Source organism: Callospermophilus lateralis, chromosome 13 (assembly GCF_048772815.1).
Source record: "Callospermophilus lateralis isolate mCalLat2 chromosome 13, mCalLat2.hap1, whole genome shotgun sequence".
In the NCBI taxonomy this organism is placed as follows: Eukaryota; Metazoa; Chordata; class Mammalia; order Rodentia; family Sciuridae; genus Callospermophilus; species Callospermophilus lateralis.
In genome coordinates this window covers 100,328,042-100,346,717 of record NC_135317.1, presented here as the reverse complement: position 1 = coordinate 100,346,717, position 18,676 = coordinate 100,328,042, and the positions used below count along the sequence as shown (strand labels likewise).

The window sequence follows — 18,676 nt, the reverse complement described above, 5'->3', positions numbered from 1 at the left end:
AAAGGACCCTAGCAGAACAATTGTAAAGGAGGACAACTTTATTTGGAGGGCTCATGGTTTCAGAGGTCTCAGTCCACAGAAGGCCGGCTCCATTCCTTGGGGTTCAAGATGAGGCAGAGGGAACTAGCTCACAGGATGACCCGGAAGCAGAGATAGAGAGTTTCCAAGCTACAGATACAAAATATATACCCCAGAGCCACACCCCCAGTGAACCACCTCCTCCAGCCACACCCCACCTGCCTCCGGTTACCCCTCAGGTAATCCCACCAGGGATCAATTCACTGAGTAGGTTAAGGTTAGAACCCAGTCATTTCTCCTCAGAAACTTCTTGCATTGTCTCTCACGTGGGCTTCTGGGAGACAACTCACAGCCAAACCCTAACAGGTGGTCTCCTCATCCCATTCCCCCATGTGTCTGGGAGATTGACTTCACCTTCAGGAACAGACGCCGTTCTTTAGGCAGACTACACTTATGCGTCCTTCTTGACACAGAGCTTGCTCCAAGGAGGGGCAGGCCTAACTCAGCTCACGTAGAAATGTATCAAGGAGTAGCCTGCAGGAGCTTCCTGGAGAAAGCAGCCTCCTTCCTTTCAGGAGAGATCCTAGAAGCTCTCCCGACTGTTCCCTGCTCCTTTCCCCATAGGAATGTGATGCCTGGAGCTACAGATATCTCACTACCACTTCAAACATGAAGCCCACACACAGAGGCCAAAGCCATGAGAACTGCAGAGAATACTGAAAAAAAAAAAAAAAAAATCGACCCTGAGTGCCTCCTTCATTGACCTGAGCCTGTGAATGCTTCTCACTCACATCACTTAGAGTATCTTCGTATTTGGAATGGAAAAATTCCCAACTAATGTGAGGTTAAATGAAGACAATGCTAAAGAGGTAGGAACCAAAGGATGCAGTAACCTTTGTGCCTGCTGAGAACTCTGGGCACTTTTCTAACAGGTTCTGGAGTCAAGTTATCGTAAGCTGGGAAAGCGCAAGGTCTTTGAAGGTGCTACCAACCGACGTTTGGAGGACTCTTTGTTTTTCTGTCCAGACCTCTGGTTTCCTTTCAGTCATACAGGTTTCCTTCCTCCCCATACAGAGATTGTACATTACCCAAGCAAAGGAGGAGTCCACTTCCAAAAAGATCAACAGCGGCAAGGGCCGTAGAGATGAGGACAGAAGGGTTAACACTGGCGTCTGTGGCCACCTCACTGCAATGAAGCAGTCGGGTACATGACCACCACTGTGAATGGGGGAGACTGAGGGGTGCTCCTGAAGATGGCACACAAGTAAGTGGGCAGTTTTGTTTTTAAGATGAGAGAGACCTGAGCATATGTGTAGGCTGGAGGGAAGGATCTAGGATGGAGAGGGGAGGAGAAAAGGTAAAGATCTGGAAGACAGGAATGACAGATGTGCTTGGTCCTAGGAGCCCAGAATTCTTGGTGTTGTGAAGACAGGACTGTGTCTGCTTCATCTCTCATTGCCCTCCCAGGGCCTAAAATCATGACTGGGACTTCACACCTGCTCAAAAATATATATATATTGGAAATTACAGGTGAAAAAGTAAGAATGAAAGTTGAGTCTATAAATTCGTGGGGGTCATATGAAGATGCACAAAAAATAGAGGTAATTCACAGCCTCAGTTTTTAAGTATAAGGCAAGGTTTTATGGTAACTGTAAGGACATGCGAATTAAGTTGGAAGCTTAACCATCTTACTAAAGGTTTGAAATAGTCACTCCGGGATGTGAGGAGAAGTTCATCAGGGTCAATAAAAAATTAATAAGCAACGTTCAGGACCAAACTGGGATTAGAACGTAGATGATTATGGTAACTCAAATCCACACAGATAGAAATATTTATACACAAATTGCAGCATTCAGTCTGGAGATAAAAGTAAGGCAGGTAGGTTTGGGGAATTGATCCACATCTGAACATCTGACTGGGAGATGCCACACAGTTCCAAGAAGCAATAAAACTGAGAAGGTAGGCCAGGAAAAGGATGAGGGACCAGAACTTTCTAATAGTCATGGAATACAAAAGGTTCCTGAGTTTACAAGGACTGAGTATCAGGCCCCGTGAGAGCAGGGGCCCAGGAGAGCCAGGAGAAGGAAGTTTGCCTGAGTAGGGTCACTTTCAGGGCCATTTGGGAATGAGGGGGGCATTAATGTGGTCACAGGTAAGCAACATGGCGCTCTGAAGGAGGGGCTGTGGGAGTGAAGGCATGATAAAGCAGGAAGTGGGGTATACTGTCCACATCAAGGCTTGGCAAACTGTGGTCCAGGGGTCACTTCCTGCTCTTGTACAGTTCTAGGTGGGACGCAGCTGCATGCATTCCTTTGCAAATCATCTATGGCTGCCTTTCCACTATCAGGGTCTACTGAGTAGTTACAACAGAGACCAGGTGGCCTAAGAGAACCAAAATGTTGATCATCTTGCCCTTGAGGGAAACGTTGGTTGACCTGGGTCACCATGGTTAAATGGAATGTGTTCTGGGCAAAGGCAGAGGATAGGACAGAGAGAAAGACCCGGGCAGCACCCAGCACACAGAGAGTGGCCTGGCAGCTGGGAGGGGAGGCAATGAGGAGGGGCAGAGGGTGACAGCACCGAGGATGTACACTTCCAAAAAAGAACAGGGGTGTTTCTGGAAGGAGAGGGAATTGTATGTGTGAAAGGATGTTCTTTATTTTGAGGGAGTCTTTATTATAAGGAGTGCAATTTTTCAAAAAAATAAACAAACAAAAACTATTCTTTTCTTTCTTTTTTGCTTCCTTCCTTTCCTTCTTTCCTTATTTCTCTTGAATTTAATTTCAGCAAGTGTCTACCCAGTTAAGACTGCCTTCCCCAGGGTCATTTGCTGGGATTTGGTTCATGTAATAAAGTCCTCGCCAATGGTGTGTGTTGTGGTTTGAATGTGAGGTGTCCCCCAGAAGCTCACGTGTGAGACAGTGCAAGAAGGTTTGGAGGAGAAATGACTGGGCTATGAGAGCCTTATCCCAATCAGTCACCAATCAATCGCCTGATGGGATTAGCTGAGTGGTAGCTGAAGGCGGGTAAGGTAGGGCATTGGGGGCGTAGCTTGGGGCAGGTATTGTACTTGGCAAGTGGAGTCTCTCTTTGCTTCCTGATCACCACAGTGAGCCGCTTCCCTCCATCACACTCTTTCTCTTTGAGGTTCTGCCTCTCTTCCAGCCCCGAGGAATGGAGCCAGCCTTCTATTGACTTAGACCTCTGAAACCGTGAGCCCTCAAATAAAGATTTCCTCCCCTACAGTTGTTCTGGTTGGGTCTTTTAGTCACAGCAGCAGGGAAAAAAAAAAACTGACTAAAACAGTATGGAAGTGGGAAGAATGTGTGCCACGTTTCCCTCACTTCCTTAAAAATAAAGCTGTTACCCTGGACATCTGCTCTTCCCTTCCTAGAAGCTGAAACATGCATCCTCTCATGCCCCACTTTGCTACCCGTGGGATGAAGAGCAACAAGACAGAAGGGTCCTGGGTTTCTGAACCACTGGATGGAGGGGAGAGCAGGAGAGTGTCCCAACACACGGAACCCCTTGCTCTGAACTGTCACCTGAGGGAGAAGCAGCTTTTCTCCCTTAAGTCGCTTTTTAAAGGCCGCTTTGTTCCAGAAAGCTCACCTCTATCCCACTTCCAGTTCCGTTCCAAAAATCTATTTTAAAACAGACCCCTCTCTAAGAATTGCATTTACACATAAATTTGATATTCAATGGACTCAGGAGCCTACACATGGTCCTGAGGCTAATTACATGTGATATAGAAGTAGCCACAGAAGCAGCAGTGGAGAGAAAGGGAATGACCGTCTCTTCCAGGTGCTTGGGAAGCATTCTGAGAACATAGGCAGAGAGAACTTATCAATAACGTGACCACCCTGTCAGGTTATGACCCTAAGTGGTGCTAAACTGAAAAGACCCATCCAGAGAATATCAGGAAGGACAGGAGAGGGGACATCAGAAAGAAAATAAGGTCAAGGCACAGGATGACATTAATATACAGAAAACTGAGTAAGACAGCATTTTAATTCTCAGAATTCATGTTTGGATAAAAAGTAGATAACTAGGGAAAACGGGATAATCTGAAGCCATCGGTCCACAGAAGGCACAGAGATTTACACTGCACACTCCAAGGAATGAATGCTCTGTACACATGGATTGCATTAAAAATGGTACCTGCAGGGGCTCAGTCACGTGGCAGATTCACACTTAGACACTGGCAATAAAGAACTTCATTGGATGTTGCTTTGCCATACATGTTTAATTTCACATCCTCTCAACCAAAGATCATCCGTTTTTAACTGATGAGAGCCAAATATTTAAGACGATCCTAAATATTTCTGTACTGACCTATTTTGGTCTTCACTTTTTCTACTTCCTGTCATGAGGTTATAGCTAATAATTACTCACCTACACAAACATCCTCTGAGTCTCAGCCTAGACCACTTTTTCTGGAAAGAATTTGGTACTACTCTGACTGACTTAGCTGTTCATTATTTTACAGAGTTGCCAAATCTTAACTCGATCATTATAGACACAACACTGATTAAATAGAGTGGTTAATATTGTGGGCAGGATAGTCATTTCAATGCTATCTAAATTGTTCCAGCACAAAGAAAGAAAGAAACTTGAACAGTATTTTTATGAAATAAATTCATACTAAATCCTGACAAACATTATATACACACAATAAGATGACCTAAAATTAACCTCACTTAGGAATAGAGGTATTCTTAATAAAATATTAATGAAGAGAATCCAACAGCATGCTAAAGAAATAATTCATTACTATCAAGTTAGCTTTATTCAAGGAATGCTAGGATGGTTCAATATTAGGCAATGTATTTACATAACTCAGTACTTTAATAAATTTAAGGAGAAAAGTCATATCATTCTCGCTATAGATACTAAAAAGACATTTAAATTTAATATTTTCCTTACAACAAAATTAAACAATCGATTCTTCTTGAACATGATAACTTTTATTCATGTTAACCCAAGTTCAGAAACAAACCTAAATGTATTATGAAATTTTGTATATGTGATGAAGGTAACATCTCAAATCAGAGGGGAAGCCACAGACTATTTAATAAGTGGCACAAGACAGTTGAGTAACCATGTGAACACCTAAAGTCAATACTACATATAGCCCACCTGGATAAGGTTGTATATGATTCTGTATCATACCAGAGTAAATTCAAAATATATCAAATATTTAAATGTGAAGAATAAAACTATTAGATTATTAGAAGAAAAATCAAGGAATCCTTTTATAATTATAAAGTGGGGAAGGCTTTCTCAACTAAGTTTTAGGGAAGCCCCCCAAAAATAAGAATTAATATCTTTAATTACAAAAAATTCAAAGCATTTCAGAAAACAAACACGCAAACAAAATCATAAGCAAGGACAAGAAACATATAATAATCAAGGAAAATTGTATTTGTAACTCATATAGTCAAAGAGATCATCATCCTAGTATGTAATGGGTTCCTAAAAATTTAAAATGGAAGAGTGATGAGATATCATTCTAGATTCATTGGATTGACAAATATCAGAAAACTGTACAATGCTAATTGTTCATGGGTGTCCAGGAATATAAGAATCGTCACATGTTACTGACAAGAGTGCAGATTGGTACAGCCATCTGAGCACAATTTGGCAGCATTAGCCAAACTAAGCATACGTCGTCTTTAAGAACCAGAAATTCTGCTCCTGACTCTACTAATATCCAATATCCATTGATATTCAATGGATACATCACAAAAAACACTTCTCAGAATTTCTTAAGGAAATATGCACAGAGATGATAACTGCAGCATTATTTACAGTGATGGGAACGAGAGCCGACCTAGGTGTCCATCATGAAGGGGACTGATCAAAGGTGGTAGAAGCCTATGATGGAGTGCTCTATAGCACCCAAAATCAATGGCCAGACCTAAGACCTGTGAGGTCCTGCACACCTTCAGCAATGAAGCAAGTGTTCAGACAGTTCAATGTGGTAGTCAGTAGCCATATGAGGCTATTTAGGAGTACACTAATTAAAATTTTGTATTAAAAATTCAGTTCCTCTGATGGACTAGCTCCATTTCAAGTGCTCAAGAGCCACACTGCCTAGGAACTGCCATACTGGATGATGCAGGTATAGGACAGTAGAAAGCTGTACTGAATGGTGCAGAGTGAAGAAAGCAAGGATCCAGTGATGTGATAGCACATCTCTGTTTACTAAAATCAGAAATACATAACATAAGCTATTCACATTTTGTAAGAAAAGAAGGATAAATATAGCTAAATGACAAGTCTTGCTATGGGGAAGGTTAGGTGGGAATTAAAATTAGAGACAAAAGGCTAAAAAACACACAAATGTCTAAACCTCTGGAAGAAGAGAAGCTCTCACAGACCTCTGATAAAATGCATTACGAGTTGAGAACTATGACTATCTCAATTCTATGCACAGAGATCACAATAAATAAATAAAGGAAGGAAGGAAAGAAGCACACAAAAACCTGTATTCAGCTTTCATCCAGAGCCACCACCATCTTCCCAAGTGGCCAACACAGTAGGAAGGAAAGGAAGTGCTCAATATTTCTAAGACCCAATATTTCAGGGCCTTTTAAAAAATATAGATTTATTTCTTGGGCCACATACCTCCCGACCTACAAGAAAGGTGATATTGCAGAAGTCAGAGGGACGGGTACTGTTGAGAAAGAAGTGCACCACAGAAATGTTACCAGGCAAAATGGAAGAGTCTACAGAGTCACCCAGCACACTGCTGGTGTGCCATGTGCAAACAAGTTAAGATTCTTGTTTAAGAAGATGCTTGCCAAGAGAATTAGGAATCATTGCGTATATTAAGCCCTCTAGAAGCTGAAATAGCCTCCTGAGATATATGTAGAAAAATGAAAAGAAAAAGAAAAAAAAAACAAAAAGAAATGTGCCTGGGTTCAGCTGAAGCTCCAGCCTGCTCAGCCCAGGGAAGTATACTTTGTAAGAATCAATGAATAGAGTCAGAGCTGCTGAAAGCTATTGCCCATGAATTCATGGCAGAATGGATGTAAAACAATAGAAGATCTCTGGACTGGAAAACTGCTTCTTTAAATTGAGTAGAAGCATGGTGCATTCTCTCCCAAAGAAATATTTAAAGCAACTACCCCAACAAAAAGAAAAATGTTGTGTGTTAATATTTACAGTGCTTATGCTAATAATCGTTCAAAATGGGAAAAAATTAACATATTCTTCAGTAGGTAAATGAATAAACAAATGGGGGTAAATGTATATAATAGAATATTACTCAGCAGTAAAAAGCAATGAGCTACCAAGCAAAAGAAGAAAAAATACAACAAAGAGAAAAAGGCAAGTCTGAAGAGGCTGCAAATCATGGCGTCCAACTACATGACATTCTGGAATAGGCAAAGCCACAGTGGCAGACAAGAGCAATGCTTATCAGGTCTGTGAGTGATGAAGGGAAGGGAACTTTGAAAGGCATTTAAACTATTCTATAACTTTAACTGTGGATATATTACAGTGTATACTCGTCAAAACTCATGTCACTTTAAAGTACAAAGACTCAACCTTAAGGTCTGCAAACTAAATCATTTAGGAGGTTGAGGGACCCCAGAATGGAATGCAGAATGTGACAATACACAGACTCTATACAATGTATTACAGTCTCACTGAAGGAGATGAGTAGGGAAAGTGCTGACCTAAGTAAATTTGGAAATGAGTAGACTTTAAGACTAAAGCAAGTGAAACCATACATAAGTCTGTAGTCTGATAAGTTGTTCCCCACAGGGGTATGGGAAAACAATCCTAATACTGCTATCAAGGCAGCATGGAATGAAAAAATTAAATAAATGGGTGGTGGATGGTTGGAACCAGGCTTCCCATTGTTGGAGTGGGCTAAGCCAGGGGAGAAGGGTAGCATCATCCATGGATTAGATAATGGATCAGAGCATGATAGTTAAAGTTGAAGTAATGATAATTAGATAATGGATTAAAGCTGGAGATAATATGTGAATGCATGACCAATGTGATTCTGCAACCTGTACACTCAGAAAAATGAGAAATTATATCCCATCTAGTTCAAATGTATGATATGTCAAGGTCATTGTACTGTCATGGGTAACTAATTAAAACAAATTTTAAAAAAAGCTGGGGATACCAACATGAACTCATGTTTAGCTCAAGATAGATAGATAGATATAGAAATACTGATGAATGTGTGTATGTATGAGTTAGTGTACCTGTGTCTATTTCCTGGCTCTGTCAGCTGAGAGGGATGAAAGCAGTGGCATCCCAGCACAGAAGAGCACATCTAAGGCCTACATCTTGGTTTCTAACACCATTCTCCATTAAAACCAATCAAGGTTTCTAGAGAAACAGGTAGTGCTACATGCAGGCAGGAAACAGAGAGGATGAGCCTGTGCCAGCTTACAGTGACCAAAGTAAGAAGGTGCTCAAAAAGCAAAAACAGAACTGAACGAAAATCCACACTGACAGGGCCGTGCCACAGACTCACGAGAGCCAACTGGAAGAAGTTCCATTAGCCAAAGCTGGAACAAGCAATTTGAGCAATAAAATCAATAAAGTAGTATAAAATAAATATTTATGAGTCCATTTGATGTGAACAAATGATGAAATAAATAAAGAGAAAATTCCCTCGCATAGAATAATTCAAAATAATTTATGTTCTCAGCCTACAAACAGTGAATCATAACTCCCCATTTCTTTAATATGGTTTGTGAAGTGAATTCTGCCAGAATGGAAACCAGGAAAAAAGCAACAGTGGAGAAAGTTCCCCTACACCACCCTGACCAGGTAATCAAGGTCAATGGCGATCACGGCCAGTCATGTACATGATAGACATTCTTGATGTGATGTACTAAAATGGCAGCTTATAAAATGACAAATACATACCCCGAAGCCACGCCCCTAAACTGGATCTAGTCTAATCATCAGAAGGACACTAGACAAATCCTGTTTGAGGAATGTCTATAAAAGACCTGACCAGTGTTCTTCAAACTGTCCAAGTCAGCAAAAACAACTTGGAGATAGGGTCACAGCCAAGAATAGCCTAAGGGTCATGATAACTAAAGGAAATGTGGTGTCCTGGGCAGAGTCTGCGAACAGAAAGAAGATTGTTGTAGTCAGCTTTTTCGCTGCTGTAAGTAAAAGATCTGACCAGAACAATTTTAGGGGAGGAAAAGTTTGAGGGCTCATGTTTCAGTCATCTTGGTCCTCAGAAAGACAGCTCCATTCCTCAGGACTCAAGGTGAGGTAGAACATCATGGTGGAAGAGTGTGGCCGAGGGAACCAGCTCACATGGTGATCAGGAAGCAGCCAGAGAGGAGTACTTGGCCAGATACAAATATATACCCCAAAGCCACGCCCCCAATGAACCCCTTCCTCCAGCCACACCCCACCTGCTTACCACTCAGTTAATTCCATCAGGGATTAATTCACTGACTAGGTTAAGGCTAGAACCCAATCATTTCTCTTCCAAACCTTCTTGCATTGTTTCACATGTGAGCTTTTGGGGAATACCACATCTAAACTATGACAAGGATATCAATCAAAAACCAAGGAAATCAAAGTGACACCCAACTTTCATTAATAACAATGTGTCAGCAGTGGTTTCTTCAATTGTAACCAATGCACCATGGTAATGTGAATAAGAGAACCCTGGTATGGAGTGGCGGGAACTCTCTGTACTATTATATGTACTATTAAACCAATTTTCCCACACATCTAAAATAGTTCTAATTGAGTGTATCATTTAAAAGGGGAGAATAAAAAAGCAAGAGCTGCCAGTCTCTCTGGAGCCCTCTTTCCTCCCTTTTCCACATCACATTGTCTCCTGTTTCCTCCCTGCTTTTCATAAACATTTTAGCACTTATGTACATATCCTTAAACAATACGTTGCTTTGAATTTGTATGAATAAATTTGACTTTATGTATTCTTCAGTGATTTGCTTACTTTCACTCATCATTACATTTGTGAGATTTACACATATTGGCACGAGCAAAGGTATCATCTTGCCTACTCCCAGCCTCCTATTAATGACTGCTTCCAGATTTTGCAATTACCAGCAGGAACACTACCATCTTATGTATACCTGTAAAACATTTGTGCCATAAATAGCCAGCTAGAGGTGAACTGGTCTGTCATCAGGCATGCACGTTTTCAATCTTACTTTTCCAAAAGTTGTCATATCCCTTTAGATGACCATTAGTAGGAATTTAAGTTTCCTGAATCTTGTTCCTTGGAAACCTTCTGGAGATCCACAGAGATATTTTGTTTTGTCTTGTTTTGTTTTCCTCAAAGTTTTAAAGTATGTGTAATTTAAAAACAAAATTATTAGTCATTTCATGTTTGTAATAAAAATAAAATGGTGATAGAGGCCACACTGTAGTACATTCAAAATTGCCATAGGCTTTAACTTGTCCTGGGAATTAACTTGCTCAAAATAGAGCTGTCTTTGGTATCCGTGTGCATATATTTGAACTTGGTATAAAAGTGAAGAAATAAAAGCTTGGCATGACCCTGCAGAAAAGTTTACAAATTCTGTACTGGCCTTAATTTGAGAAACTACTAACCTTTTATGTTTAATTGCATTCCAAGAGCTAGGAAGGAAGGAAGGAAGGAAGGAAGGAAGGAAGGAAGGAAGGAAGATACACTAAAGAAATATACATACATACAAGATCTCAATCTTGCCTCCAAAGAGAAAAAAAAAATTAAACTTGTGCTTTATTTTTCCTTCAAAAACTGCAATGACTTGAATTCAAGGCATATCAGCACATCTAGAAGAGCATGTGAAGTGTTGTAAAATTCATCACTTCTGCATTCAAAAATTCCTTTGATATAAAAATCTACATTTCTATAGAGAAACGGTAAATGATGACCCTCTCAATGCTATAAATGAGTACATTCTTGCTAGTGAGAGGTATGTAAGTGCTGTGCCCCTACCTTCAGATTGCTATATTCATTCTAGAATGTCCTGGGTGGGGCTGTCATGCTATGCAAATTTTTTCACTGCTAATCTAGAAGGCTCAACTATAATGGAGAGCAAAAAATGATATAAATTTCAACGTTTCCCCCAAATGGTATCTTTCCTGGGAGAGGAAGATGGGTGAAAAGCAGTTAGAGATATTTAGGCATTTTAATTGCTTCCTGTTTGTCTAAAGCTCACCTGTAAGTAAAACAGGATGTCCAATCTTACACCTGGAGGCAATGGAAAAGCTCAATCACTGCTACTCAAGCAGCTCACTGAGCTCTGGCAGTGGCTTCTAAGCACAGGACTCTCTAGCACAAAGATCAAGGGCTTTCCTACCATGAAATACCATCCTGCTGGGGATTAGAGTTTCAACATATGAATTTTTGAAAGTCACAAACATGCAGTCCCTGACAGGTATCATGTTGATTTTATAATTAGTCATTACTTTACCAGTGAGGTTTAATCTCAAATTTCATGTTTATTAGACATTGACAGTTTTTCTTGATATGAATAGGTACTTTACATCCTTTGCCACTTTTCTACCGAGTTGTTTATTTTTAATTTTTTTTTTACTTGTAGGAGCTCTCTATATTATAAGGAGATAATATCTTGTAAAATTTTAGAGTTTGCTTTTCTTTTGAATCTTATTTCTTAACTGTACTCTTAGCAAATAAATAAGTATAATGTTTACTTTTCATTAATAAAAAAAACTTTTAAAATTCAAAGAAAAGAAAAGATCAGGGGCCTTGGACATGCATGGCCTCTGGATGGCTCTGTGATCCTACCCTCTGGTGCTCTCAGTTTGCATTTCCAGAAGGCCCTTCTCAGAAGAACACTGAACATGTGATCTTCCTCCTGTGCACATTAGCTTATTCGTCACCTCCCTGGGTGTCACAATATACCACCAAGGAACATGGAGACATGACTACCCAAAGCTTGGTAATCATGAAATAAGAATACCCCCACTCTTCTCTTTTAATTTTTTTTTTAATATTCTTTTAGTTGTAGATGGACACAATATCTTTATTTGTTTATTAATTTTTATGTGGTGCTGAGGATCCAACCCAGGGCCTCACACTTGAAAAGCAAGCGCTCTACCACTGAGCCACAGCCCCAGTCCCAGTCCCCCCCCCCCCCGCCACTCTTCTTAAGCAAACATACCTACTGTGTGACTTACTCTTTGATAACATCACCTTCCACATTAAGACTTGTGTGGGAAATCCCTGGATGGGCAAGGAGAGCCAAGAGGTATTTGCATAGACCCCATAAGGGACTCTTTTCCCTATCCTAACCATTCCAGGACTCCTTTTATTCAACTATGAAACAAAACAATTTTTGAGAAATTTTAAGGCATATAAAACAGTAGCAAAGAGAAAGGGCTCAACTTGATATTGACCTGAGTTCGAGTGATAGATCCATCATTTGCTAGCTAAGTGACCCTGAGTAATTCATTTACCCTCCCTGATCTGCTCTTTCCTCCACTGTTGGAACAGGTGGCAAGCCAGGAGTTGACACCAGATCTGTCTTCATAGCCCGTGCTCTAAACCACCACTCTGGACTGCTGCAGATACTTCAAACAGCACTGTGCATGTGGGAACTTACTACACCTCTGCAGACTGATTGATTTATCTTCAGGAATGCTTTGTTCAATCAAAAGCTATGACCGCTAAAGCAAAACTCCCAGGCACAAGAGAAATAGCTTTCTTCACTGAGTTTCACGCATGCAAAAGCTCAATAGTTGGGTATGAAACAGAAAGGTGTCCCCTTCGAATAGCCACAAGACTGACAAATACATTGTGTTCACAGCACAGAATATCGGGAGGCCCCACTTCAGGGTCACTCATTGTCTCAAAATCAAATATACCTCCAAAATAGGAGTTTCCACTGTTGTGAAAGCTGAGGTATGAAACTTCAGTTGATGAATCTGTCAAGCCTTTAAAAACTTCTGAGAGGATACTAAGACTTAGATAGCTAAGTATTTAAAATTAGAAACCGCAGTTATTTTTCAATACTTTGGAGACTTTTTATAGCACATCTTGAAATGTGTGTTTAGATTACCCAGCTTAGAGTTGTCAGATAAGTACCATAAAGAAAAGGGTCAGACACAGTACAATTAGGATTTGTGGGAAAGATGACATTCCCTACCTAAACATATTCCAATTCAAAACTATGTGTAACTCCTCTCCCCCCACCCCACCCCCCAAAAAAAAACCCATATCCGAAAGTCACATATGTCCCTTGCACCACAATTTACAAACCCACCTCAAAGAAGAGGAGACATGGTCTCCCCCACACGCGCCTGGGATTATCCTACAAGCCTAAGTAACAAGGCTGAGGGCCTGGACACCCACGCCCCCTCTCCAGGACCAGGCATGGTTCCCACCACTCTCCCAGCCCAGCACTCTCCACACTATGCCACAGGCATGCAAGTTCCATGCTCAGATTCATTCCCAACATGACCTCAAATCTTCACCTCTCCTAGTCCAAGCCAAATCCAGCCTTCCTTTAATTTCATTCATTTGCTTTGCATTTTAATCCATGTAAAGATCACAGAAGTGGGGTGGACTAAGACCACCTTTGGAGGGAAGGGAAGGCTTCATAGAGCGGTGACCTGAGTGCAGAGTTCAGAAGAAAGAATGGATGGCCACCAGGTAAGGAAGAGACAAGGAGCCTTCTTTGCAGAGGAATTAATACATGCAAAGATTCAAAAGAGTTCTGAAAGCCTTGGCAGACTTGGAGGAATATGAAGTGTGAAAAGTCAACTGTAATACAACTTTTGAGAAAAACTTTGCCTCATTGAAGTGATGGGCTTTTATCCTGGAAACAAAAGGAGGCCAAAGCTTGCTTTTGCTGTTTGTATTCATTTTTCCCCCCACCTAAAGGGGTAGCCTTTGATCAAGTTCATGTCTTCTATGGAGACACAAACTTATTATGGAAGCATCTCCTTCCTCAGCATTCCTAGACTCCTTAGCATCCATACTACCCAATCATGTACCATCCAGCTCTAGCAGGCATGGGGTGTTTCCAGTGAGAGGACCTGAAGGTGGGAGCTTTTTATTTTATTTTTTTTTTTTATTTTCTTGTCTTAGTGCCTAAGAGAGCTAAGCAAGTTCATGCTTAATAAATTCCTGGGTGTGACCGATTCAGATTTCTCCAGGCATGGCGTAATTTCTCTTACATGGGAGAGAGGAAGTGAAGAGCTGTAGTGACAGCCCTTTGTGTTGGCCATGATTGACAGGATCCAGGACCACAGGAGTTAACTTCAAAAACACCTGTCCTTGAGTCTGCCCTCCATGAACTTGGACTCTTCCCCCTTTCTGCCCAGTTTGGCTCCACCAATGAAACTGAGAGTTATCCTTGCTCCCCTTTGGAATATTGGGCCACAAGGGTTAATAGGTACCAGCATATTGCTAATTCTAGCACACCTCATTAATGAGGAGGGGAGGGGACAATTGATGCATTTAAAAAGTGCACCTGGCCCTGAAGTGAGAGAATTGTGCTGTTGCCTATGTGCAAATGCCAACTTGCAGCTAGGTTACCATAGCAACCCAAACAGGGTGCTGCAGTGGGCAGCTTTGCACAGAAGTGCAGAAAAGCCATTCTTTAACTCTGAGCTTCTAAAGTGCCTATCGCATCCTGGTAGGCCTATCAAGATATTCAGTCCCAGCATTAGGATTCTGCAAAAAAGGAAGTGGAATTTTGAATACCTGGTAGTCAAATCTCCCTCTTTTCATCCACACATGTCCTTCTTTATGCACAATAAGCACTTGCATGCAGAACCCAAAAGAACCCCTTTAGAAACACATAATTCTCCATACTCATTCTATATATTATGATGAACAGACTGTACTTGGACATCAGCATGACTTCCACACAAAATTTACATCCTCTGAATAACCCAGCAATTGTACATGGTAATGAGTACCATATCCACAACGTTCCCATTCTCATGCAGCCCCCAGTTTTTATTATGTTATTGATGTTTTTAATGCAAAAATAAATAATCCTATCAAGAGTGTAGGTTGGGCTGAATCATTCAATGGAGATGCACTCCAGGAACTAGAAGCCAACTTTTCAAAGGACCAGGCAATTTTTTAAATTACTTTTCCATGGGAGTTGGGAGTAAGGGTTTTCTCACCCACTTGCTAATGTTTTTACTATCTCTTGTGAAGGGAGAACCAGAGAGAGACAAGAGTTTGCCATGTGGCTCTAACCTACATATGGCTGTCAGGAAGCCATGTCCCTGTGAGTAGATAGGGCATTAAGTAGATGTGACAGTGTCCTGGAACCACCCTCTTTCTTTCTTTCTCCTTTTTTTTTCTTTCTTTCTTTCTTCCTTACCACCTTGGATCTAGAGACTGAGTTGTGTTTTGTGGTTTTCTTTGAATTCTCTCCTGGGCAAAATAAGAATATATACAGACTCACTAAAGAAACAGATACGCAATGGGCGAACATAGCAGGGTGAGAGACACATCTGCACATGGAGAAGTGGAGAGGTTTGGTGAACTAAGTCCTGTGAACCTGTAGTGCTTTGCAAGATGTTGAAACAGGACCTCAATAGCTTTATGACTCCATAATGATAAAGAGGGGAAATTCAAAGTGATATAGCAATTCCAGTACCTGAGGAGTGCTATGGCCTAAGAAAATGACAAGGAAGGTACCCAAAGAGACAGATGTAAACAAAGGAAAGAGGAGCCTCGTGCCAGGGGAGGTCCTTCTGTGTGCACAGGTGTCTATGCCTCTCTAAGGCAGCTCTGGGAACAAAGAAATCTATTTAATAGAGCACAGTTGGGTGATTTCTTTATCCAAGGAACTATGATGACACACGGAGATGTGGAGGTGGCTGAGTGAGGGGGTTGTTACATTTAGGCAAAGAGGTAGGACCTCCCAAGGATGAACACTCTAAGAAACTTGAGTATTTGGAAGGAAGGTGTCAGCAACCTGGTGACACATAGAGCTGTCAGGGACTGAAGACTTGAGGCACAACCGGTGCAGTTGGGCCTGCACATGCCTTACAAGGTGATGACCGAATACCATCCTCTAAAACCCCCGGGAATGGCTGTGGGTGGCTGTGGGTGTCCAGAGGGTGTGAAGCAAGAGCTGAGCATGTGGTCAGGGAGCGAGGAGAAGGGCTTATGGGAGTTGAGCTGTGGCAGACCAGAAGTGCTGTGCGGCTGTGCTCCAGAATTAAAACCAGGAGGGGCAAGACTGAGAAAGGTTTCACTCGTGAACCTGTTCCGTTGGGGCTGGAGGCTGAGGAGAGGCCGAGGGCCCAGCACCCAGGTCGGATCTGGGGAGAAGTCAGGTGCACCGAGGCGCTAGCCTGCAAGTGGGTGTGGAGAACCGTCCGGGAGTGGGGCGGATCCAGGGAGGTAGGAGTGGGGGAGGGGATGTCGCCGGCGAGTGGGTGTGTGGAGCGAGCCGGGGTGGGGGGTGGGGGCGCCGGTCCAGCGCCTGCGGCCGCCTCGACCTCCCCCGGGACTCACCCAGCACGAAGTAGGGCAGCTCGGTGTTCTCCAGGTCGTCCACCACGACCATTTCTCCCGGGAAGTCGTTGCGCACCGAGAAGAGAAGCTTGGGTTCGGAGGCCGAGGGGCTGTGCATGATGCTCAGGTCGTTCTCGCGCAGGAAGGGCAGCGCCGACACCGTGATGCTTTTGAGCTTGCACTCCAGCTCCTTGGATGGATCCACGTCGCCGGCGGCTGTGGCCAGCACCGCCGCCGGCCCCCAGCAGCAGGCGAGCAGGGCGCAGAGCCGGGCTAAAGCCATCTTGAGCCCCAGCCGCCTTCCTCCCAGCGCTGCGATGGTGGGGGAGGAAGCGAGCGGGGAGGGAGCGAGCGAGCGAGCGAGCGAGGGAGCGCGGGAGGCGGGGGAGGCTGGGGAGGGATGCAGAGCCGGGGAGCCCTGGTCCCCGGAACGAGGAGCCGCCGGCAGAGCGCTCGGTTCCAGCGCTGCTGTCCAGAGAGCCCGAGTTCTTTGTTTCCCGGAGCAGCTTATCTGGGAAAAGGAAAAAAGGGGGGAGAGGGCGAGAAAAAAAGGGAAGGAAGGACGCTGGGAGGGAAGAGGAAGGGAGCTGAGGATTCTAGGGAATCAGGTCAGCCCCCAGCTGGCTGTCAGTGCTCCCGCCTCCTCCTCCTTTGCGTCCCCCTGCACGAGCCACGCTCTCGGCTATTAACTATCTGCACCGCATTTTAAAAAATTCTTCTTTGCAATGCAAATTCTTCCCTGTCGCATTATCATCCAAATGCCTTGGGAAAGGCACACACCTTAAAGGGCGCTTCCGGGAGCAGGTGTGTGTGTGTGTGGTTGGTGGTGATAGGGTGGCGGGGTATCTTTCTAGATGCAAATTCCCTTAGTGATTTTATGCGTGTAGGTTGTCCCATCCATATCTCTTTGTGCCCAACGTTAGTTGGATTTGTCCATTGGATAAGTAAGTGCTAAGATAAATGCACATGTGTATATTTTTACTTAACATTAACTTTGCAAAGTAAAAAAAAAAATGTTATATTGACAGAGATAGATGGATAGATAGAGATACACAATAAAGAATAAAGTCAATGTGTCTCATACCGTTAAGCAGGAGAGCAGAACTTTCACTTTTAACTTTTGCCTCTTCCTTTCATTTCTGTCACAAATGTTATCTACAGTAACCAATAAAAAGATGATTTGGGAAATGCTATAGTTGATAGAAGAAGCAGACTTAGACCAAAGACATGTTGCAACTTTGGTTTTAAAGGATCCAGAAAAATAGAACAGATCTGGGAGAATATGTGAGAAAAATGGAAAAGCATCCTTAATAAGTGAAAAAGCAATAAAAGAATACCCCTGAATGTGAGCCAGGTCAGTCCTAACTCATCAGGAACAGAGCAGGGTAAATATTTAGCCCCCTGCCTAAGTATTCTAAGAAATAAGAATACCACCAAAAGCCCATGAAGATCTGTCTGCAGTCGAGTTGGGCAATGTTGCCTTTTAAAGATGCCAACAGTGTGCAGAAAACAGTGGTAGAAAAATGATATTTGTGTGGTAGAAAAGGGAAATGCTGGAATGTGATGTTTAACGGAACTTTCTTACACGTGATAACCAATAACTTGTTCAAAAGTCTGTCCTGCCAACATTATTTCTTCAATGCTGTTTTAAATACTATGTGCTATAAAGACTGTTAAGTGGAGTTCCCACATATGAGTTTAATTCACCACCCTTTTCAGAGGACCTCTACTTTATAAACAATTACATCCTCGATCTACCTGCTGCAAATTTATCGACATACATAAATGTGTGTCCTTTAATAGACAAAAAAAGGTGTGCATTACATTTCACAAGGTTTATCTAGTTGAATAGTTGAATAGTTCAATCTAGTTGAATCAGCCATATTTAAGGTCACATTTAAGGAGTAAAAGATCTGTTTACCAAGAAAAAATAAACAAAAGTACTTCGATATAAGTTTAGTTTTTAAACTTGACATACCCCCAAATCAACCAAAGCTATATTGCCATTAGCACTGCAAACTACTGCAAAAAAGATGAATCGGCCAATGACCTTTTAAAATTAATTCCCATCTTCATTCCTCTCCTAAGAAGAACATAGACTTCACAATTCCTTTTTTTCAACACTTTCTAGCATAAAAAAAATAAAAAGATATGAAACATAGATAGGCAAGGTGATTTGCCATTGAATAATCAGAC

General features: G+C 42.2%; 1 protein-coding gene across 2 annotated transcripts in view; it reads right to left on the bottom strand.

The window, feature by feature from the left end:
• The window catches only part of Astn1 (astrotactin 1), a 279,953-nt gene extending 263,190 nt beyond the window's left edge, over positions 1-16,763 (bottom strand). For both annotated transcript variants that reach the window (XM_076831510.2, XM_076831511.2), the window contains exon 1: positions 16,481-16,763. In XM_076831510.2, coding sequence (XP_076687625.1) covers positions 16,481-16,763 — 283 coding nt within the window. The remainder of the gene's footprint in view (positions 1-16,480) is intronic.
• Between the last annotated feature and the right edge of the window lie 1,913 nt (positions 16,764-18,676).